Source organism: Corapipo altera, unplaced genomic scaffold (assembly GCF_003945725.1).
Source record: "Corapipo altera isolate COAL_440 unplaced genomic scaffold, ASM394572v1 45, whole genome shotgun sequence".
NCBI classification, from domain to species: domain Eukaryota; kingdom Metazoa; phylum Chordata; class Aves; order Passeriformes; family Pipridae; genus Corapipo; species Corapipo altera.
In genome coordinates this window covers 27,511,557-27,536,545 of record NW_020884877.1, presented here as the reverse complement: position 1 = coordinate 27,536,545, position 24,989 = coordinate 27,511,557, and the positions used below count along the sequence as shown (strand labels likewise).

Below are 24,989 nucleotides of genomic sequence, written 5' to 3'. Positions count from 1 at the left end.
TGTTCATACAGCGTATACCTTTTGCCAGTAGGTTTCACTGATGGGCTTCAGTTCCTTTCAGTTTCATTTGACACAATGATTTTGCTTAGAATTTGTAGAGAATATTTTATTCTCTGCAGTTTCTCTAAAATATTTTATAAACTGTTATCTTTATATTAAATGAGAACCTAGGGTGTGATTAAAGTAGGATTGTAGTCTAGGTTGTGCTTGTGGGGTATAAAAAATTATGGATACATATATGCAGAATATACCAATGAATTCAGCCCTGTCTTTCCTGTGCTATCCTTCGGTAGGATAGCAAAAATCCTACTTTTATTGTGATGCTTCACCCAAAATGCTCTGTTCTGCAAATTCTCCAGGAGTATGTGCTCCTCCTGCCCAGGAGTCAAAATTGTCTCCATTTGAATCAACAGGAGTTTTATCACAGACCTTACTAACACCAGTATTGAGTCCTGCAGCCCCAAGTCTGTGCTAAGTGGTCACATCCAATTTATCCAAAGAAAGCTGTGAAGTGGGAAAAATACAGACAAAGAAATGTCACTTAGTCTGTCATATAATAAAATATATTAGGTTTTGTACTCTGAAGAGCAAAAAGTGCTAACATGTGTTATTGATACCATGGCTAAGAATTTTCTCATCTGGCCTACAGAGAAGTGAAACAACTCTTTCAGTATTTTAAATGAGGGCAAAGGGAAGAACATTTTAAGCTGAAATTCTGAAAAATTTCTATTGAAGGGTCCTAAATTTGTGTTCATTCCCATTACCAAGGGTTATATTCCTCTATCTCAGAAAACATTATAATTACAGATATTGAAGACCTTGGTTTGAACTGTCATCTAAAATCAGAATCCAACATAACATGCCCTAAAACCTTTTAGACTGAAGATTAATTAGTGAACCAAACAGAAAATTTTCATTTACTAAGACTTTAGGGTCTCCTGTTGCTTTGCTTAAGTCTGCTTGAAACATTTGCTAAAAATACTAATCTAATCCATGCATGGTCAGCTTATGAAATATGACAAGATCAGAGCATAAACAGTCATTGGACTGGCATTTCAATTTTTAGCTAACTAGCCATAAAAACACGCAATCAAACTATGTAACAAATTGTCTTTCTCTTGCCCAAGATTTCCAAGGAGAAACAGCACAGCATGCACAACATTTGACTGACTTGGAACTTGAATTCTTCAAAAATTCTAATGATCCTTTACAACTGTGTATGTAATGATCCACAGCATCCATACTTCTGCCCAAGCTATGGTTTCAGTGTGCTTAAAATGCCATTTCATTTTCTATCTAAAACAAAATATTAATGTCTTGGATTTACAGTAATTTACTGATTCAGTCTTTGACATCTGATGGCCCTACCAAAAATGAGGAATGGCTTTGCACTCTGATGGCTTATCTCAGAATCCTTGAATCTTATCTGTCCAAGAGGTTATTGAATGTTGATTGTAAAATGTTGAATGCTATCCCGTATTTCTGTGGTAATATTATCTGTGAGAGGAGTCAGTTACTCAGATTTTGAAACACCCTGTATACGAACAGCAGGTCATTTTTATTGAGCTGCTCCCTACACAGCTCCCTAATGATTCCTTGGTCAGGGCTCTGATTGCAAATACCAGTAGCTAACAAAGGGATAAAATTGCTCTGGTACAATCCTACTGTGCGTTTTTAATATAATGTGCTAATACATTGTCCAGTGTTACCACAGAATTGCACCACTTCACCGAGTAGGCCTGGCCAATATCTGATTGATTCTGGTCTGTGGGGATCGGCCCAGTTCAGTATAATTTCCTGTCTTGCTGCTTTCTTGTCTGTTAGAGAGGGTTTGGGTCTGTGAAAATCAATAGCCTTGCACATGCAAAATGTGAGGTTATTCCCTAGCAAGTTTCATTCGCATCCTTGATTTATGGAAAATGTTGTTTTCTCGTCTGCACTTTTTTTTTTTTTAAACTCTACTTAAACAAATACCTGTTTAAACATACCCCCCGAAGTATTTGTACAGGAGAAAATGTAAATTGCTGTGAGGATGCTGGAGAAGTTTAACATGTGCATAGCCGGGATCTGCTACTTATGACATTAATAGCACTTAACTGTTACATAAATGGAGTCCTGTTTGTCTCAGCAGAATCATTAAAGTTCTGATTTATCCTAAAATGGACTCTAATGTTCTATTTAATCATAACAGATATTTAAGTGTCTAAGAGTCTATTTCCTTTCACCCTGTGAACTTTGGAAAGATGGTAATTAATGGTGTACAATAGGATAACTTTATTTTTATAAGAAATATGTTTCTAATATTTACCTCACTTATTACAGAAATTGAAGCAAACTGAAGAAACAAAAGAAGATTCCCAGAACAGAGTATCTAAAATGTCCCTGGAGTCTCTCAATAAATTTAACAGCAATAACGTGCTTTTATTAGAAAAAGAGAAGAACTGTCTGAACAAGGTTGAAGGACAAAGGGAAGAAAATGGGAAGAAAGAAGAAGCTTCCTTAAATAGCTCGGGTCAGCACGAAGTGGACAATTTGGAATCCTTGAGTGATTCCCTGTATGATAGCTTCTCCTCTTGCGCCAGCCAAGGCTCCAACGACGTGTAGAGACACTTCCCAGTGGGCTGTGACGGCAGCACACAACGGACCTGAAGGCGAGCAAGGAGTGAGGGGGGAAAAAGAGACGGTTGCTGAAAATTCCCCCTCTGGATCGTGGCACTCATGGCAGGGTGTTCTGATTTCCCACCACACAGCAATAAGGCAGGGAGGCGGCGTGGTGGCATGTAGGACTCAACGCTGAACACAGTGAGCGCTTACACAGAATAAAGTCTTAATTTTGCACTTTTGTGAATATTTGTACAGTTGTAAATACCTTGGGAAAATATATTTGTAGGGATACACGACAGCAATAAATATTACATTGGTGCTATGCTCCTGTAATGGCATATTACTAACTTAAAGAAATTGATGTTAATATTAACAAGAAAAATTAGTAGATTTTTTAAAAAAGGTTTATAATTGTTCTAGTCTTAAGACTGTATGTAGAAACACTGCGTTACGATAAACCTGAGCCTGCCAGACTGTCTGCAATAAACTTTCATGGACTCTGTTTTACAAAATGTTTTATTTTTTACTTTTAGTGCAATTCCATACAGTTGATCTAGGGAGGCATGCATTTCAGTTCACAACAGGTGTCTTATTTCAAAAGGGTTTTGACTTTTGACATGGCAAGAAAATGAATAGATTAAAAGTCTTGATACTGCTGGCATTGGCTTCATCAATCATGCACATAACTGTTTGAGAGATCAGGGTCAAAGCAATTCACTGCTGACACAAACGGGAGTCTTGTAGGAATGAGAACTACATAAACTGCCCTGTGCTTCTGACTGCAACATAGTTTTTCAACTTCCACCTCCTCTGTACTCATTTGCCATCAAATTATGAATGTACCATACCGTGTATCTTTTGTAGTCTCTGTTTGGTCTTAATTAAATTCTAAATACTGAAACTATTTTTTAAAAACCGAAACAACTCCTGTTTGTGACACACTACAATAATATGTTGGTGCTAACCAGTACTAGTTCAAACATATCTAGGAGCAGGGCCTGTTTTGGGTGTTTTTGTTTTTTCTACAGAGGTTGTTTATATGTAAGGGAAAGTCTATTTCAAAGGTTCTGTGTATTTTTTCTAGCTGTGAAGTATTTATAACTGCTTTTTGTACAGCAATTGTAAACTAGATATATTTGGGGTATTTCTAGACTCTATAGTTTCTTTAGCACATGCCTGTTAATCTTTGAAATATTATATGATCAGTGTTAATATTTTGTGCAATTTGTTATATTTTAAGTCATTTCTACCTTAAAATTGCATCGTCTTTTTCGACGTCTAAGAAATTTTCATTGAAACATCTTTTGTAAATAAAACTTTTCTTGCGTACTTGTGCCTGCAGAGGCGTTTTGGGAAGGGGATGGTATGACACCCTGAACGTGAGGGTGGGCTCAGGGTGGGAATCAGCGTAGCCAGCCCAGGGGGGTACAGGGGGTACCCGCCGAGCCGCTCCCGCTCCGGGGTAGGCGGGGTTCGGGCGTTTAGGGGAATTCGTGACACGGGGATTTTAAACAGCGATTTAAGCTTAATTCAGACTCTTCATCTCAGTAAGGCTGTGAAACGATCACGGAGAAATTACGTGGTTATCCGGGGAGGAAACGAACCACCCCCTCGGGCTGGGTCGCAACAAGGCGGAAAAGACCATCCCAGCATCGACGACCGCAGCATCCTGAGCTGCTCTTGCTGCTTCCGTCGCCCTTCCCTCCGCCGGGGAGGGCTCTGCCCGGCACTCCGACGGCTCCTCGCCGTTCCCGCCGCCTCAGCCCACCCCATCCCTCCCCGGCTCCCATCGCCCCATCTCGACCCGTCAGTGGATCCCACCACTTCAGACTACCCCATCCCAACCCACCATCAGCTCCCACGGCCTCAGCCCTCTTCCCCCCGCCTCCGGACCCTCCGAGCCCCCATCCCGCCGCGCGTCCGCGGAGGAGGTGGGGGACTGCCCGCCGCACCGGCACGTACGCGGCTACCGCGCCCCTCTCCCCCATTTTGTCGTGCTTGAATTCCCTTCCAGGGGGTCGGGGGGAGGGAGCGGTGCAGACGCGCGGCCCCTCCCGGGTACGCGGGTTCTGCGAGGCGTTTGCGGGAGACGAGCGACGCCTCGCAGCGGGGCCCGGCCCATCAGTGCTCCGGCTGCCACCTGTGGGTTTCGGGCAGGCGGGGACACGGAGAGGACCGGGTTGAGCGGAGCCACCGCGCGGGGTCTGTGCCCCGCTCCCGGAGGGGAGGGATGGGCGGGGGATGCGAACGAGCCGCCCCGGCGGGCGGAGGATCGCGGGATCCCCCAGCAGCGCCGTGCGAGCCGCACGCCGAGCTGGCAATGCGGGGGCAGAAGCGAGGGAGGAGACCTCCCTCGCTGAACTCTTCCCATCCCCAGAGTGCGCCCAGCGAAGTGCGGGGCGGCTGGTGGGGATCCCCGCCCCGCTCCGCCGGCATCACATGGTGCTGGGGGCGGGAGGGGGGGAGCCGCCCCCCAGCCCTCGCTTTCTCCTACAGTTTCTTTCAGTCTCAGCGCTCAACTCCGGCGAGGCTGGAGCGCGGCGCGGGGCTGGGCAGAGCGGGAGCCGGGCGGGCTCCGCCGCCTGCTCCCGGGGCGCCGCTCCCGCAGCGGAGGCGGCGGGGAAGCGGCACAAGTGCGCGGCGTCTCCGCTTCTTCCCTGCTTCTGATGCCCCTTCGCGACTGCACGCCAGCCCGGCGGCCGCGGCTACGGGAGGATGCGGCTTTCCCTCCTCGCTGCAACTTTCTGGGGATTGTGCCTGGCTCCAGGTAAGGAGCTCCGCGCCGCTCCCCCGGCGGCGCGGGCGGACAGCCCGAGCTGCCCGTCGCTGCCCGTCGCTGCCCGCAGCGGCCGCGGGGAGGTTTCGTCCCCTCGCAGCCCCTCGACGGAGCTGGGTCTGTCCTGCCCGCGGAGAGCCCCTCGCCGCCCGCCCGGTGTCCCCAGCGCTGAGTGCCCGCGGGGCGAGGCGATGCTCCGCAGGCAGCTCCCGGTGCGGGACTCCGAGGATGCCGTTTGCTGACCGCGGGCGCCGCGCACGCCTCTCTGGGCGGCGGGGTCGGCGGCCAGCGGGCTCAGTCCCGCCGCCGGAGGGCATCCACGGGGTTCTGCGGGTCCCCGCTGCGGGGCGAGGGGTGCGGGAACCGCTGGCGGAACGCCGGGAGAGGCGGCTGTTTGGCGAGCCGCACGGAGCGTCTCGTTTTGCATGATAAAGGAGGGGAGGTGAAGGATGCTCCACCGCTCTAATTGTGCGCGGAAAAATAGTAATTAAATCATTTGTAATTAATTAGTAGCTAAGTAAACCCGTCGCATAGATAAGAGCCGAAGCGTATCTGTTAGCCAGGTTGCTCTCTCCGGGGCGCGGTTAGTTTTCAACCTGCTGTGCTGAGGGGCAGCCCCGAGGCGAGCTGGTGGGCGATGGGCAGCGGCTGCGGTCCGGTGTCGGTACCGGTGTCCGTGTCTGTGTCTGTACCCGTCGCCTCCTGGCGGCAGCGTCCCCAGCACCAGAGCGGCCACCCCGCGGAACGGAGGGAGCATCATCACACCAGGTGATGAGCCCGTAGCGCTTGGTGTTCAGCTGAGCGGACGGCACGCTTGTTTTGCTTTATTTTTGTCAAAGGGATACTTTCGCTGAGCTGTGGAGTAGTTAGGAACAGCGAAATGCGAAGAGGGAAAGATAAGGAAGATTCCTGGCACGTGTTGGTTATTTGGTTTGGTTTTGTGGTTGGTTCTTTTTTTTTATTGTTATTTTAATATTATTACTACTACTCATGCTGGGTTGTATGGGGCTTTAAGCAACGTGTGGCAGGGGGTTGGAAAGACATGATCTACAAGGTCTCTTCCAGCCTAAAGCATTGTATGATTTTGAACAAAATGTTATCTGTTCCAGGTTTGGCCTTGCAAATACAGTGTTACCAGTGTGAGGAGTTCCAGCTAAATAATGACTGCTCTTCTCCAGAGTTCATTGTGAATTGTACAGTGAATGTTCAAGATATGTGTCAGAAAGAAGTAATGGAAAAAAGTTTTGGTAAGAATTTAATAATTTTTATTCTGTTTATTTGCTTTGAATAGCATTCGTTGCTTTTGGTTCCACCCATTCACAGTCTTCTGTTATGGATGAATCTGGCGTTCCCACCTAAAGGGACCAGATTCAATTTCTAATACTTCTGAGTGACTTTGTAACTCAAAGAAGTTAATAATTTTCCTTCAAAACTGGTGTAAAAACTGAAGGATGCAAGCCAAATGTTGATAAAGCTGGTTAATGCACAGTCTTATGGGTCTCAGATTTAGTTTTCAGCATTGAAAAATTAATAACAACAAGTTAGTTTAATCTCATTACAGTTAATTACATGGGCTTTTCCCCCAAGAGATGGAAAAGCATTAAATTAGTAATTCCCTCCTTTCTTTTATTTACTCAAGCAATTTATATACTCTGAAGGTTCATCTTAAGGGAAGGAAAGTATAGTCATCTTTTCTTTCATCCATTAAAGAAACCATCAAACAAAAGGGAAAGAGGGATTTAAAAAATACCCAGTAACTTGGGGATGTTTATGGAGGGAAGAGGAGGGGGTCAGAGGAAGGGCTCAAGTGGATTTCTTTGCTATACCAATTTTCTAATTTTTTTTTCTCTTACTGTAATTAATATTAAGTTCTCATATTTGAAGATAAATGTGTTCAGGAGGAAACTAGCCGTGATTGTGCATCTTGCCTCTGTTGTCTTTTGAGCTGTGGTACAAGTGACTGGGTTTTATTCAGTATCATGGAAGGCATTTGAGATTTAGAGGGAACTGTCAGTGTTGCTCTAGCTTTCTACATGAGTAGAAGGCAAGAACTTTATTAGGGAACGGCAAGGAAGTGTGTTTGTGGGAGTTGGAGCTCATGCAGCCCTCCTACTCTGACTGCAGGCAGCCGTCAGGACACTGGGCATTAGAATGGGCATCCAACAGTAACTCACTGGGGAGTCTCAGCCTGGACATGGCCTCTGCACCAAGCAGTAGTTTAGGGAGCAGGGAACAGGTTGGGACTTCAGAATCTTGATTTAAGGGGAAGCTGCTCTCTGGGATTGCACATCTTGCAGCTGAGGGCAGTGCTTTAGAGCGTGGAGTTCTCTGATGTAAAGAACTCCTATGTTGTTAATGTAGATCAAGCTATAGCCTGTCCTTTCTCAGCAAGTCCTTCAGGAACAGCAGGATGCCTCTCTACCTACAAATGTGTGCAGCCATCCATCTTGAACAGTAACAATGGTTCTTGGCATCAGCAAACTACTCAGCAGTATCTTCCAAGTGCTTATCAGTCAGCTAGTTCCATGTGCGCTGGCCATTTCAGATCAGCATGTAATGAATCCTAGATAAATAATAACAACTGTTGTTACCCATCAAAAGTAGCTGACAGTGTTTCATCCTGGATAACACCATCTACAGTGACTATTGCTGTGAAATACTTAGAACCTCTCCAGCATAGAGAAAAAGCTGTATGTTTGAAGAAAGATTAGTCTCTTTCAAGCTGTATTTTTCTGGGGTATTATATTTCAAGTTTACTTGGAAAGGATAGGGAGGATATGAGATAGTTACGGCTTGCAAGGTCCTTTTAAAGTCTGAGTATCTCTAAATGATTGTTTGAAGGCTTTGCTATCTCCACCCCACAGCTTCTGTAGTACTTCAGTAGGTTGGAATGGATGTTGTGGTGATTTGGAGGGCTGTAGACATAGACAAAACAGTCGGTCCTCATTTAATTCTTAACAGGTGTTTGGTGTTTGCTGTTTGGAGTTTTTTAATACCTTGCCTGATTCCTTCATGTTTTTATTTCAATACAACCTCAGCCTGTATCAACTTCCAGAAACATATCTGTAATCTTCCCTTCAGGTGAGTGTTAGAAATGTGTTTTCAGCTGAGTAAACCCCTTGCAGATAGAAGTGCAAGTCTTCTGGATAAGTCAGCTTGCACATGTGCACTCACAGCCACTTGTGTGCTGCATGAGGAGGGTGGGATAGGTGGTCGTGCATCTCTCCTCAGCCTGGCAGGCAAGGCTGCAGTCTGGCCAGCATGACTGTGGTACACTGAAAATACAAACTGGAACAGTTTTAATACATTTTAGACACATGTTGATGCATAATTTGCCATTACTCCTATGAAGAAATGGTTTGCAATATAGGAATATGGAGTTCTTAAAACAAACTTCTTGGTGGTTTTTTTTTTCTGTTTCTGCAATTCTGTGTTTTCTCTGAGCAGATCCTTGGATTTTTTCTTTAGGAGGTAACTATCATGCTGTGCATAGCGGGTGCCACTGTTCTATTTCATTTACTTCTATAAATGCAGTTCTTATTAATTTTAAGCTTCGAGATTGTAAATTTCAGCTAGTTAATGAATTGAAATTTTTAACCTATTTCAAACAGTGAAATTTACATTGCAAGCTTAGTTTCTCTTTTATCCTCAGTCAGTTTTAGAGAGGATTGGTTGTAAAACAGATATGAGTTAGTTCATCATCCTTTATTGGTTTTTTTCCTAATTGATATTTAAATGTGTGCAATATAAATGCCTTACTTTCACAAGTTTTATTTAATAATTCATTATACTCCTAACAGTACATTTCATAACTCGATTCTTTTGGTTGTTGCCTATTACTAGAAACTGAAATGTTTCAAATATTGATTTTAATTTAGAATAGACTTGAGTTTGAGTTTTTAACCCAGAATATGAAAGATGTGAATTTGCATTTATTTGACAGCACAATCTCATAATTAGAGTTTTTCCTCTTGACTAGATACAGTCAAAGCAGTGTAATGTTTGTATTTTAACCCATTTTTGTCCTTAATAAAATATAGTCGTGTCAGTGAGCAAAGTGTTGTAAATTCTCTCAAACCTTATTTAAAAGTTAAATGCAGTATTTTGAGATGAAGTTCATGGTGTGAGTTGATGTAGCTACCCTTCCTGTGCAGTATGCATTAATCTGTGTGTGTGTTTTGCTATCAGGGGGGTTGCTGGTTGCTGTGGTGTGTCATACAGTCCCCAGTGTGTGGCCAGTTACTCTTTTCCTATGTATTTGTTAGTGTTCATGGAGTTCTGCCATGGTAGCTCTGTGATTCAGCTTCATTTCTGTATTAAACTCCCCATAGTAAAAGCAACATGGTGGTGAACTACAACTCTGTGCAGCTTTTCCCATTTATGTTGCAAAAAGTTTCTTATGCCTGATCATAGTTAAACCATTCCCCTTCAGTTGCTCTAAAATTAGGGTTAGTGCTTTAGATGCCACTGTGTTCTCTCAGAACACCATCTCAATTTCTGGAGAACCAGCTCCAGGTGAGAAATAGCAGCATAGGCACGTTCCTAACCCAGAGCTTAAAAAGTGGCTGTTACTGTGGCAGCCTCTGATGTGAGCAGCTAAGAATGCAGGTGTTAGTAACTCATATTTTGGATTAGATCATCAGGCATGTTATCTCAGCTGTTTGTAGTATCTGGTAGGAATTTGCTTCATTGCACAGTTTAAAGTGAATTGAGAATTGAGTGATGCACAAGCATGTATCAGATTAAGTGATTATGTGGAATAGTATAATTCTGCCTCCTCTGTAGACGTGCACTTTGCTGTGGCAGTTTGTGTTTCACTTTGGGGATCTGTGAGTGCACAGAACAGGAGACTTCGTCAAGTAAATGATAAAATTTTCTCACTTTGAGCTGAGTTGTATTTAAAAACTTTGCTAGAAGAAGTTTTATGTTTATGTCAACATACTGTTCCAGTGGGAGATACAGGACAAGACAGTATTTTACCTGTGATACAGAATCTTACAAACTAATATTTTAATTAAATCTTAAAAAAATCTTTCCTTCAGGGGGAGGAATGATCAGAATGGAAAGTGGCACTCAAGATGATACCATGTAATTTTCTCATGTCTCAGAAACTAATTGTAAAGGATAAGTTTCTAGCGCATTCTTCAAGTGAATAAGCGGATGTTTGAAAACTGTGTAGCTTAAATGTTTGACAAAGGATCAAAGTTCTTACAATAATTCCATTTGCAGATACTTTGTGGAAATACCGATGGCAGATTTCCTGCTCCCACTTGCCTCTCTCCTTCCTATGGATTTTTAATTTACAAGTGTCAGTGTTCCTTCACTTTTAGAATATATGTAGGAACAAATAAATCCCGCAGTATATTGGGATCAGATGAAACATCTTGGTGATGTGTAGATGAGGATATAATATGTATATGCTTTTATACATATATCATAGAAAACACACTGATAATGGTAATTATTATTACCATTTGCCTTTTACTGAGGGAAAGAGCTATCAGAGTTTAAAGGCTGATCTAAAACCTACTTAAGGCAAAATGCAACTTGCAATGTGAATACATCAGAGAGAAATAAAGCAGGAAGGATGAGACAATCAGCCCAGAGAGGTAGCCAGTCTAAATTTCTTGGAATTCTCTGTAAGTAAACCTGCCCATGTGCATGTTTGGAACAATTGTGTTCCAGTGTTTTGGAACCTTGTGTTCTAATGTAGTTATGAATGTACTTTTACTAACTTTTGCTTTTGTAAGATTAAAAAAAAAAAAATGAACTATGGTAGCAAGACTGATACTTTAAAATGTCAGGAATTTTTCTTTGCAAGCAAATTTGGAAACAACCTTGTTATTTCTATTAATCTGCAACAAGAAACTTTTCTTATTTGTTTGGTGTACAATGGTCCTTTTAATATATTTACATAGGATGTAATCCTGCAGTGTAATTAAAGCAACTGCGGTAATTGTGTGCTTAAAAGTAGTGCATGGGAACAGCATGAGCAAGATCATGATCTCAGGATTGAATTATAATTTTATTTTATCTATTTCTTTGAATTCTTTTCAGTATTTGCTTTCCAGTTGTTTGTGTTATCAGTGTCTATGTTGAGTGATGAGTTGGCCTATGGTAATTTCCCTGCCTGTGATTAATACTCAGTTTTGTTGCACTGTGTTCATGCCATGATTGAGTTGCTTTGTGTGTGGATGTTAAGGATTACATAAGCACTTCCTTTTTTTGTATAGCACATACTTTTTTCTGTTCATGTATAGCATCCATTAGTACTAGTACTAATTGCATACTGGTATCAAGGGGAAATTGTGCTCTGGTGTACTTTCATTGACAAAATGATTAAAACAGCGAACAAAGTTTAATGTCTTCAGAATCTCTTCAGGCATTAAAGTTTTATAGGTAGTAGCTCAATCCCCTGTATCCATTTAAAACAGTAAGAAACATCCACTGAGCTACTGCTGGATTTTTTTGTTTTGTTTTCTTCTATGCTCTCTGTTGTTCAAAGTGTATCAACATAAAAGAACTTCTGAATTATTTTTATTCAAAGTAAAGCATAATATAATAAATCTTTACTGACAATGTAAAAAAAAAATAAATAAAAATGTTGCATGGGACATCATGTCTCGTGCTACCAGATGCCCAGTGAAATGAAGACATAGTAACCAATGTTGGAAATAAGCAGTTCACTTTTGATACTGAATTTTAAGAGACTTACTTCGTATGTGGGTAATTTGCACTGTATGCTGAAAACTTGGAGCTGTGAATCTATCACCATTCAGAAAGACTTTTTTTCAGATGCCAAAGCCGTTTGCTTATTGTAAATTTCTTCAAATCTTTGGGTTGCTCAGAAAACTCACAGCCACTTATGCAACAAGCTGACCTAAGTGTGTCAGCTAAGGAGGAATTATGGACAGTAGGTAGTAGGTTGCTGTTCTGGCTTCCTTTCAGTACAGAAAAGCTACAGTGGAGTTAAGTTCAAGCAGTTTATGACTTTCAAGTCATGACAAAAATGCAAGTGCAGAAGTGATGAAGTCTGTATTATTTTAAGGAAGATGTGGTATCTGGTCCAGTGAATTTCATTTTTCACAGGACATGGACAATAGCTTTTTATGTTATTTTTTTCCTCAAGCTTGTATAAAAGGTATACAAATTAATTTTGTGATGATACAGTGCCCACAACTGGGTGTCTCTTAAACCCCTTTGAGATTTCCTATTGTATTTTACATGCAGTCTGTTTTTCCAAACCTTCTTGTGGCCTCACCCTATCACTTGTCTTAGCTCCCAGTGACCTTATCAAAACATTGGCAAATGAGTTCTAATTAACCCAAAATGGTTTTATTTCTGTTTTTCCATCATAGTCTGGATATTTTTTGGAAAACTTGATGAAACCGGTCTTGCCAAATTACCATTAAATATTTGAAAGTGGAAAAAGTTATATAAAACCCAGGCAAATCCTATTCTTAAGTTGAACAGGCTGTAAAACTGTAAGCATGAAAATAGCTAAATATATAAAGGGGGAATGAATTTCCAAAGTTCTGGTGTGCAAGTGTCAACATATGAGGCATTCCACTGAAATTGGTAAAGGCACTAATCAAGGATGCAGCAAGACTATTCATGTGTAAAATTATTTATGAGACTTATTGCAAGGGTATAGCATTTTAACATTTGTAAAGACATAAGGGCTATTGCTTCATTTCAGCAAACAAGGATTGCCAAGGAAAATGGTTATATGGGATTCTGAAAATTGAGTCTAAGTTTACCTCTCTTTCTAGAAGATCAAGTATATTTGGATCTTGATACCCAAGGACATTTAGATCTCGATACCTTTGTATCAGGAAAGAGGAGATGATGGAAGGCTGTGAGCCTCTTTTATTGGGAAGATTGTATGTTTTAGTGCCTGACTGTAAGTCCGCATTAGTGAGCAGAGAAATTAATAAGGGCAGTAGGAAACAAAGGAATTTGATATGCAGGTGAAATTTGAGCTTTGACCTCTCATTTGTAGCCTCCCATGGCTTTAAAAAATATTTGACAGTACCACCATTAGCTGCTGTACTTAACTTTCTCAGCCTATGCATTTTTAAGCATTTTAATGCTTTGCTTCAGCTTTGTGATGCTGCAAGCAGTGACAAAGACTACTTTGTGCTGTTTTCTGTTATTAACAACACTGGTTTGTGTCATATTTCCAGTACCAGAATTAGAAGGCATGACTTACAAAGAGATATCATGGTAATCTAAACCCTTGTCCTCTGTCAGTCAACAATTGTCCAGCTTTCTTCTGAGCTGATTTAATTTCTGCGAAGTGTCATGTCAGTGAGGGTCAGAAGGAGAGTTAAAAGGCCAGCCTTTCATTGTCAAAAGCTTCCTGTTAGTTCCTGAAAAAGAAGTGCAGCTTTTAAAAAGTGCTAAATGTGTGGAGGATTTGTGACGATATTAAGTTTTCATAGAAAATTGTGATGAGAATATGCTAATTCAACCAGGTAGAGTCTGGTGGGATGTGGGTTCTTTCTGTTTTGTTTTATTTTTCTTTTACAGAATTGTATACTCTGCAAGAGCCTAATGACGTGAATATGCTTTTATCTTGTCTACTGAATGCATCAAAGGAGGATCAGGATGAAATAGCTGCAGTCCTAAGACACAAGATTAAAAATCAGGAAGTGCTTGACGTAGCTTTGCAATAGATTTCAAGTCACATAATTTCAGTGCCTTTTTTTTTTTTTTTTCATCTGGAAAAGACTGACTGTGGTAGCTTACAGTATTTAATTAGCTGGTATTAGCTGTTTATAAGGGAACTAGTAAATTTCATTATAAAATTTTGGCAAGGTGCAAATTATTTAAACCCCTTTTCTCCTCAACTTTCTCTCTGGAGTTCACAAGGATAGGAAGAGTTACTGTAAAATGAAACACAGAGGACATAGTTGGATATGGTTATACTTTACACTCAAACTCTTTGTTTTGGTTTTTTTTTAACAATGCATTTACAGTCATAGATGAAAGGCTATGTGTGGAGGAATCTTAATTTATCTTTTATACCAATAAAAACATCGTCTGACTAAAATGGCAATTGTTTGGGGAAGCACAGTGTCAAAAAAATGATTGATTGCTTTTCAACATTCAGTCACCTTCTAAGATATTTAGGACTTTATTAGATAAAATATTTATAAGCACTTTTTCTAGAAAACTGCAAATCACGATAGGAACTTTGGAGTCTGTCTCTGTATGATAGGCATAAAGCCTAATATGGAAACTAAAAAATATAATTTACAAACCTATTTGTCTGAACCTAATTTTGAGCATTACTGATACAGTAAAATCCAGAAATAGTCACATTTATATTATGTTCCTCAGAAAGGGATGTTTACATGTTGTTGCACTAGTATAAGTTCTCAGGTTTTCGCAAACGTCACAAAAGAGCTTTTGTAACTCCTACTGGGTGATGCATTTCACTCGAGTGCAGGGTAAAAAAGTGACAGTTTAGGGCAAAAAAATAAAGGATGAGACATATTATTAAATCACAAAGCAAACATGGATAGGCAGAGCAGACATTGTCTATGCACAATAAGAAGGAAAACTTGCAGATTCACGAAATCAGAAAATTGAAGGTTTCAGTGATATAAGATGGTTGGAACCACTCAGGATATGAAAATAAAGGGAATATTGGTTCATAAACACAGCCTTTGACTTGTCTTTATGAGAAACAACATTAAGAGAACACCCAAAACAGGTCACACACAAGTCATGAAAACATGAAATATGCTAACGTGAGAGATAGGACAAATTTTGGGGGCTTCTCATGGGTTGTGTGTGCTACAATATGAATTGTCCACTGTTGGCCAGTTTTCCGCTGCTTGCTTGGAGAAGATGGGCAAGGTTTTAAATACCAAATTTAAAGTTGAGTGGAAATTCTGCCAAAGTTCTAAAGGCACACCTCAAACTTGTCTTATCTGCCTTGTTAGCTTTTTCAGTAACTTACCTTAAGATACAGAACTTTTCTACGTGCCTGAAGTTACAGCTCTGTGTTTGCCTCCAGCACACAGTCCAGTCTTGAAAAGATGGTTTGTGACTGTTCAAGGAGGCCTCATTGCTGGGCCCTAGTTGGTCACAGACTACTTATTATGCTCCAAAATATTTGATGTTGCAGATCTACTCAGAGTATGTGGAGGAGATTTTGCTAAAGCAGTGTTTGTGGAACAGACTTACCTTATGTGTGCCTTTGAAGCTGGATATGTACATAATGGTGTAGAAAAAGCTTTCTTTAAAAATGAGGAGTGTCAGTCATAGCCCATAAGGTAGAGAGCATTTGGTGTGGAGTGGGTTGTCACACTTGGAAAAGTTTGTGTTGGGCAAAGGACATTGTCTACTTGACTGAGTCAAGCTTAGAGAGAAGAGTTTAGTGGCCATGAGGCCATAGACTGATCTGGGGTGAAGCAGAGGGCTGCAATTTCCTGCTGAGCTGTGCCATTGCAGAAAGCAGCTTCAGAGTAGTGGGGTCATGGGAATGGGAAAGTGACTGTTTTGTTAGAAATCAGGTCACTGGTCTCGGAGGTGATATCCTAGTTGCCTATTTTGGCTTCAGAGACCCTCTGCATATTTTGCTGAAGGACGGTCTTGGGAGTACAGGTGCAAACTGAACTTGCATACTGCTTGGGGTATGGTTGGCTCTTAAAAGTTGGAGATTAATGCTTACACTGCCTCTTTTTTGCCTGTACCTGCTAGAACAGAAGAATTAGAGGTGCCTTATAAGATCCTTTTCAATCAGTAAGAGAAAAAACTTGGATCTTCTGGTGCCTTCTACATACACATAGTGTAAGAAGTAGGTGTGATGTCACCTTTTTTGGTTGTCCTAGTAACAAGTTAAGCTGTTATTCAAGAGAAATGTACTGGGCTCTGCAGACAGGGTAGATGGAAGAACACTCACTTTTGGATTTGAATAAATTGTAGCTTGAATTGTTTGTTGCTATCAAGACAGAATGCATTTGAAAATGGCCAAAACAGTGCCAAGGTGCAGACACACAGGACTAGACTGGATGTAGGTGAGAAAATCAATATTGCAAGCAGAAACTATAGAAAAACCTTAAGATTTACATCCATCACTTCACTGGAATAAGGCAGAAATAGTAGTTTGGGCCTTGACACTGTCTAAATATATGATCACTTGTGGGGCAGAGAGAGATGTAACAATAGGCAAATTGCTTAGTCTAGGAATAAATTCTCAATGTCAAATTTAAGCCCAAAGCTGCTTTAAAAAAAACCTTGAAAACAAATGTAGTTGTAGTAGGTACTTGGTGACAGGAGAGGGTGTAGAATATTAGCGTGTTATCACACAGCTGTTCTAGTTCTGTGTACTTCCCTCTCTTCTTAAAACTACTTGTACTTGAACTACATCCTTGGCCACCCCCACAAACCTTGAAGTGAAAATGAAGGAAAATCAATTTGTCAGTAGTGGGTACTTCACAGTAAAATACCATTATAGTGCCTGCATATATGCATAACCACAATGCTGTTGGGGGGCTGCTGAATCCATGAAAAGGGAAAAATTACTCAGGGCTAATCCATCAAGAGATTGGGCAGTAAATATACTAAATGAGTAGTAAATGTAAATTGTGTACTAGTTGTTGAAGGTAGATAGCTGGGAATGACCCCATCCTGGCAAAAGCAGAGTGTAAAACGTAGTCTCCTCACCAGCTACTCAGAACAATCTGAGATAGAAGAAAAGCTTCCAGAAAGATTTGCAATTATTTTTCTGGGTGATATATTAATGAATGTATCAAGCTGATTGTTCAAGCAGGAATACCTGGTAATTAGCAGTTATGTCTGTGGTATGAGTCTTACGAGGCAGATAACCACTTTGAAGAACTGTCTGCAGTTCAACCTGCTGGTGGCAAATGATTCTGGAAGATCTCGGGAATCATTTTGGAATGGTTCAGCAGTACAATAAGCCACTGTAAAGGAGGAGTTTGAGGAGACATCTCTAGATATAATCCAGAAAGGATGCTGCTGTCCCATCTGAACTTGGGGTGAACTGCAGTTACTGGGGTCCATTAACCTGTTTGCTGGAGCAAGGAGATTGTGTCCCTGCCATCAAACCACAGAAGTCAGTTATACTAATTTATATCCTACCACAATTAACCTGGAATCACTATATGATAGGAACAAGGTTTAAGAATAAGTGAAGTTCACAGCTCAATTGTTTTAAAAATGTCACTCCTGTAGTGCTAACATTATCTCTTTTTTCCATCAACCTCTGTCTGTTTGCATTTGTAACTTGCTGTAAGGATATTGCAGAACAAGAGAAACAGCAGAGCCTTTCTATGCTGATGAAGTTTGTTTCATACCTGATGCTTCTTAAAAAAGCACTTAGTGTGATAGCAGCTGATTTGTAAGATCAAAAGAATCTATTAGTACTTAAAGACAAAATTTTGGATGAAAGGGCATGTCATTAGCCAAGGAGCTATTGAAAAGCTGATAAAAATGCTAACTTTTTTATTTATGTAAAAAATCATGTTAGAATTCAGATTAGAGCTGGGAATGGGGATAAGCAGTCATTTGGGACTGGAATTTCCTCTTGTAAGACATTTGCAGAAAAGCCACAGGAGAAGCATTACAATTTTTTTGCTATTAGTTAGATTATTCTCTCTGTTTGGATGTGAACACGGTTCATCTGTTCATGAAACTTTGAGAAGTAAAATTTCAGCCTGTACAGGAATACTGTGTTTTGACTTCAAAAGACGCTCAGGATTGTTCTGTGGAATTGATCCTGGAGAACAGAGCTGTTGTAAACACATGGAGTTAAGCTGCAGGACTTTGATTTTTTTGGAGTAGAGGTTTCCTGGAGTTGCCTGGTGAAAACCATGCTTCAGAGGGCATCATCTAATTGTTCACAGCTCTGAACAATTCTAATCTCCTAATCTATGGAAGAAGTGCAAAGTGTGATATTTCAGGGACCCAAACTAATAAATCACTTATGGGTTCAAATTGTGAACAGGACTTTGCAGGAAACCTGTGAAAAGGAAATGGCAGGAAGAGAGTGATCTACAAAATGACAGGAATAGGAAATATGCCAGTGTCAAAAGCTTTTTGGAGGCTTGGTCTTTGAGGGGAAAGTCAAATTCACTGTTGTTGATATGGAAGACTGAGGAATGATAGGTGGCTGTAGTTACAGAGAAATAATATGTGATGGGGAGATGTGGGATTAGGGAACAGAGGACAGTCTGTGCCTAGTTTCGCTGAATACAGGATTACTTTCTCAAGAGGAAGGGGGAAGGAAAAAAGTTAATTGTAGACATGGGAAGGGTCATATATGCCTTGGCTCTGGGAATACTGCAGGAGGAACGTGGAAAAGTACACAAGTCCTTGTGGGGAACATCAGCTGAGATTTCGGTATTATAAAGCCAACCAGTGGCAGCACTGTTGAGGCTTCTTGACAACAGTGGTTTGTCAACAGAGACAGAGCTCCCTTCTTTTTGCAAACTGTAGTAATAAAGATTACTGCAGTGCTGCTTGATCTGTGTGCCTTTGCTGTTACAGCGAGAACAGCCTGTAGCTCCTCTTCCTTCTCGAGAAAAGGTTCTACCTGCTGTGTTGATTGATTGAAGCTCACTGGAGACAGAGGAAGATTTAACACTCACTTGAGGGCTTCTCTTCATAAGTTTAACAAGATAGATAGCCTCAAAACATGTTTCAGGGTTGAGATTTGCAGAGGGAGAACACAAAATAAGGAAACTCCTGCATTGTTGGGATGGCAGCAGTGTTGTGACAGTATAAAAGAATTGCTTTAATTAAAAGTTTCTGAAGACAGGAAATCCTTCTTTCTGAGCACAACCCAAACAAACAGTGTTCTACCCGCAGCCTTCAGTAGTGCAGTGCCCATTGTCACTGCAGAGGTATCTACTGGATCATGAAGGTGCTGTAGTGTTTGTTTCCAAAGTCCCTGGGGACTGAACAGGTACCTGCAGGTATGGCATGTTCGGTACCTATGGATCATATTCCTGCTTCACTCCCTCCAAAAAAATGTCTCCATCATTGTGGGTTTGAAAACATTCTGGGACTATGATACAGGATGGAGAAGCACCATTCTTCAAGAGAATCCTGTTCCCATGCTCTTCAGGAGGAAAAAAAAACCCACCAGTTTTTTGAGAATCCCATGTTCAAAAAGAACAGTGATTTTTATTCTTGGAAATATTTACCTCTCCTTGTAACTGCAAGGCAATATGAGCAAACCTCCATTATCTATTTCTGTTATGTGTCTATTTTTCTAAGACACAATTTCTACTGTATCAGTTGCAGGAGAATATTAGAGTAATGAGTGGTGGAACTGCCATAACCATTTTCCACTGCAGCTTGAGAAAACACAACTGTGTATTTTAAAGCCTTTAAAAACCATGTTAAAATAACAGCTGTGTACATTAGAATGTATTTTTTCAGTTAAAAACAATTTGAGAAATTATAAATTAGATTATTAATTAAAATTAATTTAAATTACATTAAAAAAGGGAAGACTTTCAACTCAGACAAGACGTTCCTATAGAAATGGAAATTTTTGTTGTTGAGGTTATTAAACTTCAAAGACAAGCAAGAACTGAGATTACCTGGAAGAGTACTTATAGTTTTTCTTTAAAAAAAAATTAAAAGAGGAAGGGGAGAGGATGAAAGTTTTGCTGATATTCGTTCTCCTTTTACTCTTGGTTACTTGTCTGTGTGTGGTGAAGGAACAAGAAAAGGAAAAAAAAACACTCAAAAGACAAATTAACAGCATAGAAGGCTGTAATTACTTAGACACCTTAACTCAGACTTGTTCAGCAATAGAAACAAAACTAATTTTCTCAGTAATTGCATTTCAGTTATAGTTATTCAGACAGTTTATTCTGAAAGATGAAAAATTCCAGTTATAAAATGCATCATTTGATATACATTATGTAAATCAGGTCTGTAATATTTTTGGTTCCAACCAGAATCAAACTAGAGAAATCCAAAGCAAAGTGACTGTGCTGCTCCTGCAGCGCAGAGTTGTTGGTCATGTCACCACTGAAGTGTCTGCCTTAATCACCAGCACTGTTTTGGGAATGTAAACTGGTTTTGCAACAGTTTTCAAGCATGAACCCTGTTGTAAAGCAAAACCATGTTCACATCAAACTAAGTAACCTTTGTTCGTGTCACAGGAATCATGTACCGCAAGTCCTGCGCGTCTTCAGCCGCGTGTCTGATCGCCTCTGCTGGGTACCAGTCCTTCTGTTCTCCAGGGAAGGTGAACTCTGTTTGCATCAGCTGCTGCAACACTCCGCTCTGCAATGGACCCCGGCCGAAGAAGAGGGGGAATTCTGCTGTGGTGCCAAGGGCACAAGTGATAACCACTGTTCTGCTTCTTAAATTTACTCTGTTGTTTTTGTATTGCTAAACTTCAAGCAAGTTTGGTGGTTTGTTGTTTGTTGTTTTTTTTTTTGCCCTGACACAGTTTGTTCTGTCTCCTCCTTTCTTCAAAGACACTGCAATTATTTTCTGTTTGTTTCCAAATCCCTGTCAACAGCGAGGGAAGTTCAGTGGTTGTGTGGAGAGAGGGGCTGATATTTTTGGCAGCTAATGAGTTCAGTTAGCAGATTGAATTTCCAGTGTGTGCTTAAAAATCCCAGCAGGATACAGAACTCCTGCTCTTTTTGCATAACTGGAAACAAACCCATCTGTGTTATTCCTTTTGAGATGTAGTCACTTTCCTGGGTCATTTTAATTTCTGTGGTTTTTTAAGTTCATTGCTAATCATTAACTTTGCCTTATGAAGTCATACTTGATGTTCACAAAGGCCGTTCTGTGCATCTGGACCATGCTCTGAGCTAGTCTTGAGGGACACTGCTTCCAGGCTGGGCTCTGGTGATTCAGGACCTGGCTTCTGTGGACTGCAGTCAGGCGTGGGCTCTTTCTGGAAGGTGCTTAGGAAAACTTTGGTGTTGCCCTTGGTGGAAGAATTGCGCCTCGACGACATGAAGAGCAGCGGGCGTAGGGACCGGCTGCTCTGCGCTCTGGAGCTCTGGTTGGCTCTGAGGAACTTCTCCCTGTTGGCGTGTTGGATGGTCAGGCGGCAGCGCAGGATCTGCAGGAACACACTGCGGAACTGCTGCGAGGAGATGTTGTACAGGAGGGGGTTCACCACCGAGCTGAGGTAGAAGAAGGTGTCGGCGATGGGAAGGAGTGTGATGTACGCTCTGAAGTAGAGGACAGTCCAGTCCTGCTTCGGTTTAGCAGCTGCCATGATCCTTCTCACCTGGTTTGGCATCCAGCATATCGCCAGAGTGGCAATGATCAACCCTGCGAGCAGGAAGAGGAAGAAAGAGGTGTGCATACATGGAGGAAAACACATAAAATACTATCAGTTCTGCACTTACTTGTTAGGAAATAGTACCAATTTTTCAGTGTTTGCTTGACAGCTTTTTCTGCCGGTAGCACTTTTTTGTTTGTTATTTTTAATAACTGTTACAAGGTCATTGCAACACATGCTCTGACAAAAGGCCACATAGTGCTTGGGTAGTGTTTCTTTGTACCTGTTGTCATTTTTTAGTTTTCAAAGTGTTCATTCTCTGATCATCTGTATCTTTGAAAAGAATGTATTTTATTTTGGTTTTTGGTCTTACATTTCTTATGTCTTTCCCTTTACTTTGAAAAACAAACAAAATAAATAGAACTTATAGCCATATTAGATCAGGCAATACCCAGAAGAGATCAGATTCTTGTTTGTACTTTACAAAAAAGAAAATGTATGCATAATAATATATTTCGTGTTATTTTGGTAGATTTCCTCTTACAGAAGCTATTTTTAAGTAAAATATGTATGGATCTTTTTATGGTAATTAAGATATGTTGGGCTTTCTTAAAAATCAAATTCCAGTGGAATTAAATGATGAATGTAAATGAGAAAAACCTAAACCTAGTCATGAAAGTGTAAGCAGTTTCAGATTATAAATTATGCTTAAAAATGTGATATCAGACCATTTTGTATTTATATGTAAATATAAATACATGTTGCTGCATCACTAATGGCATTAAAAAGAGGGTGACTGAAGTGCTGGGTGTCTAAAAGTTCTGCCTGTGTGGAGCGGTGTTCAGTAGCGTGCAGTGGTGGTGCCATCGTCAGAGCAGCAGCCCTGCAGAAACATATCAGTGACTTGAGGCGGCTCTTCCCAGGCAGGAGATGGAGCAGCGACAAGAAACCTGGATCCTCGATGGCATCCTCACTGCTGGTGTGTGTCAGTACTGGAAATCCTGACACCTTGCAGGAGATACCAGGTACACAAAGTAATTCCTCTCACTGCACCCCCACTACTGGCACACAATGCAGCCACCTGTTTAATGTCCCCACTTTGTTTTTCTCTTTGCAGGAAATGTGCCTTACAGGAACACTTGGAGGGAGCAGAAGGTGCAGGCTGGCTTCTTCCCTGTTGCAGGCACACAGAACTGATGGGATAGTTCTTACTTGCACAGACTTGTGTTACATTGCTAATCTCATCCAATGTCTGACCTCTGCTCTCAACAGCAGCACAGAAGCATTTTAATTCTTACTCGTCTAGACTGAGTCAGATTGCCCCCACTGAACAGGTCAGTGTTGGAATGCCGTTCTGAAATAGCACACACTGACTTTTGAAGCCAGGAAAATGATACTTCTCTAGTGGGAAGATATGAATGTAGCAGGGAAGGGAGATAGAAAAGAGAAGAAAGATTTTTCACAACTTTGAAACTACCAGAGCCTCATCAGAGTATGTCCTAAGTTCTCTCCACCACCACTCCCAAGCAAAGAAAAGGTATGAAACGCCTTTAAAAAAATATTTTGCTAATGAAAGCAATAATTATTTCAACAAATTCATTATCTCCCTGAATGAGCTACCCAATAAAAGTTTTCCTTTTGATCCCTTGCTTCTGTAATCACTTAATGGTACAATAACTTTGGTGGGACGGGGCAGGAGTGCATCTTAAACTACAACACTGGATTAAGAGCCCCAAAGGGCTGTTGTTGGCAGGCCAGTGGTAAATGTGTTACTTTTGCCATTTTCTATTCTTTGCCTATGAGAACTTCCCTCAGCCACTGTTTCTTTACTCTCATTTCCACACAACCCCCTCCCTGCCCCTTTGCTTGCTCTTCCCCTGCTGCCTTGCCTCACACTTTTCAGTACCTATTGTGTCTCTGTCAAAGGTTGATCTGAATTTTGTATTAGTCCTGCAAATTTTGTAGCCTTCAATGCTTTTTCCCTGCTGTCAGCATAATAAATATGGGGTAGCAGTCTTGGCACAGACAAACAGAAAATAATGCCCCCTGAGCAATGACTTGTGATGGGCCTTATAAAAAGGCAGCAAAAGGATTCTGCTGCTCCCATGGGGCTTTTTTTCTGGTGCAACTTAAATGCCAAGTTCACAAACCCACATCTGCAGACTTCTTGTCAAATTTTGCCAGATGATCTCTTTCAAGGGAAATGAAAATATGCTGTGTCATTTTTGTTGTTGTTGTTGTTGTTCTTGGTTAGAAACAGGGTACTTCATCATGCTGATTAATAGTTTCCTAAATTATGAATGCTGCTGTGAAAAAAACTGTGAACAAACAATGAGTACATTCAGTTTTAAAGCTCAACCGCAGTCTCTGAGATGTCTGATTTTTTGCTTGTATCTGAATTCTTTGCCATTGACCTTTCTTTTTAATTCAAACTGCCAAGTGCTTAAGATGCCATGTTATATTCTTCAGACACTTTTGTTCTGAAAAACTGAATATTTGGTAGGGTTTACAGCAGGTGAAAAATTAGCTGCTTGTGCCCTTGCACAGTGTGATGATGTCAGTCTTTTGGGGGATGGGAGGAGATGTCTGCAAAACAGTTGTTTTCCAGGGATGACTAATTGTCCATTTTTACACTTTGAAAACAGGCTTGTTGATTCAAAGGAGGTGCACCATGTAAATAAACATGCTGAGTGACTCACAATATTTTCTCCACTGTTCACACCTGACATGGCAGTATGGAGTAAACTGAAGCACATCAGAAGCGCACCTCAGGAAGGCTCTATGTTCATTGCTGCTGCCGCCAGCAGTCCGAACTTGGACAGAGGCTCCGGGAGCTTGTGTTGTACTGTAATGTGCTAAAGGTGCTTAAACAGTCTTAATCAGCTTGAATGCAAACCAGACTGCATCTTACACCAGTACTGATGCATTCTTGCTTGAGCCTGTCACCTGCTAGGAATTATTCTTCACATTTCATTTCATATCCAACTTTGCCTTCCACTCTATATTAAAGGGAAAAAAATTAGTAGCTCTGGGGCTTTTTTCCCCCCCATTTTCCTGACTACTGCACTGAAGCACCACACTTGATGAAAGAAGAGATTATCTCCCACGGAATAATGATGTTTCTAAACAAAGTAACGCTGTGGTTCTGCAACCTCCATTACTGGTGCTTGAAATGTCCAACACACATTTGAATCATTCTGGTTTAATCATCAGAAGTGCATTAGACAATGCCAATAGAAGCCAGGAGCCCTTGTGTTGTTTATTGACTGTGAGTACATCTCAACCTTCAAGTAAGGGTGGGAGCTTACAATTCATTTAACATTGTTGTAGGTATTTCAAGGTAACAACCAAAAGAAACCAAGACAT

General features: G+C 41.1%; 3 protein-coding genes across 4 annotated transcripts in view; 2 read left to right on the top strand and 1 right to left on the bottom strand.

The window, feature by feature from the left end:
• Positions 1-3,933, top strand: part of NCKAP5 (NCK associated protein 5) — a 373,153-nt gene extending 369,220 nt beyond the window's left edge. The window contains exon 20 of the mRNA XM_027637160.1: positions 2,323-3,933. Within this exon, the coding sequence (XP_027492961.1) occupies positions 2,323-2,604 (282 nt within the window). The 3' untranslated portion in view covers positions 2,605-3,933. The remainder of the gene's footprint in view (positions 1-2,322) is intronic.
• Positions 3,934-4,969: 1,036 nt separating this feature from the next.
• Positions 4,970-23,978, top strand: LYPD1 (LY6/PLAUR domain containing 1). 2 transcript variants are annotated; one of them, XR_003526619.1, is made up of 4 exons: positions 4,970-5,371; positions 6,490-6,627; positions 20,536-22,648; positions 22,741-23,978. XR_003526619.1 is itself a non-coding variant. In XM_027637158.1 (3 exons), exons 1-3 carry the CDS (start codon positions 5,320-5,322, stop codon positions 20,769-20,771), a joined length of 426 nt encoding a protein of 141 aa, XP_027492959.1. In that variant the 5' UTR covers positions 4,970-5,319; the 3' UTR covers positions 20,772-23,978. The 2 variants fall into 2 exon arrangements, 1 of the variants encoding a protein (XP_027492959.1); XM_027637158.1 differs by having other exon boundaries at positions 20,536-23,978.
• GPR39 (G protein-coupled receptor 39) overlaps positions 21,150-24,989 on the bottom strand; it is a 79,125-nt gene continuing 75,285 nt past the window's right edge. The window contains exon 2 of the mRNA XM_027636629.1: positions 21,150-21,673. Coding sequence (XP_027492430.1) covers positions 21,150-21,673 — 524 coding nt within the window. The remainder of the gene's footprint in view (positions 21,674-24,989) is intronic.

What these genes read in the sequence shown, in the direction of transcription:
- LYPD1 (XM_027637158.1), top strand. Translation starts at nt 5,320, where the DNA reads ATGCGGCTTTCCCTCCTCGCTGCAACTTTCTGGGGATTGTGCCTGGCT. An exon ending in GGGATTGTGCCTGGCTCCAG is followed by an intron (nt 5,372 to 6,489) that starts GTAAGGAGCTCC and finishes TATCTGTTCCAG; the next exon opens with GTTTGGCCTTGCAAATACAG. An exon ending in AGTAATGGAAAAAAGTTTTG is followed by an intron (nt 6,628 to 20,535) that starts GTAAGAATTTAA and finishes TTCGTGTCACAG; the next exon opens with GAATCATGTACCGCAAGTCC.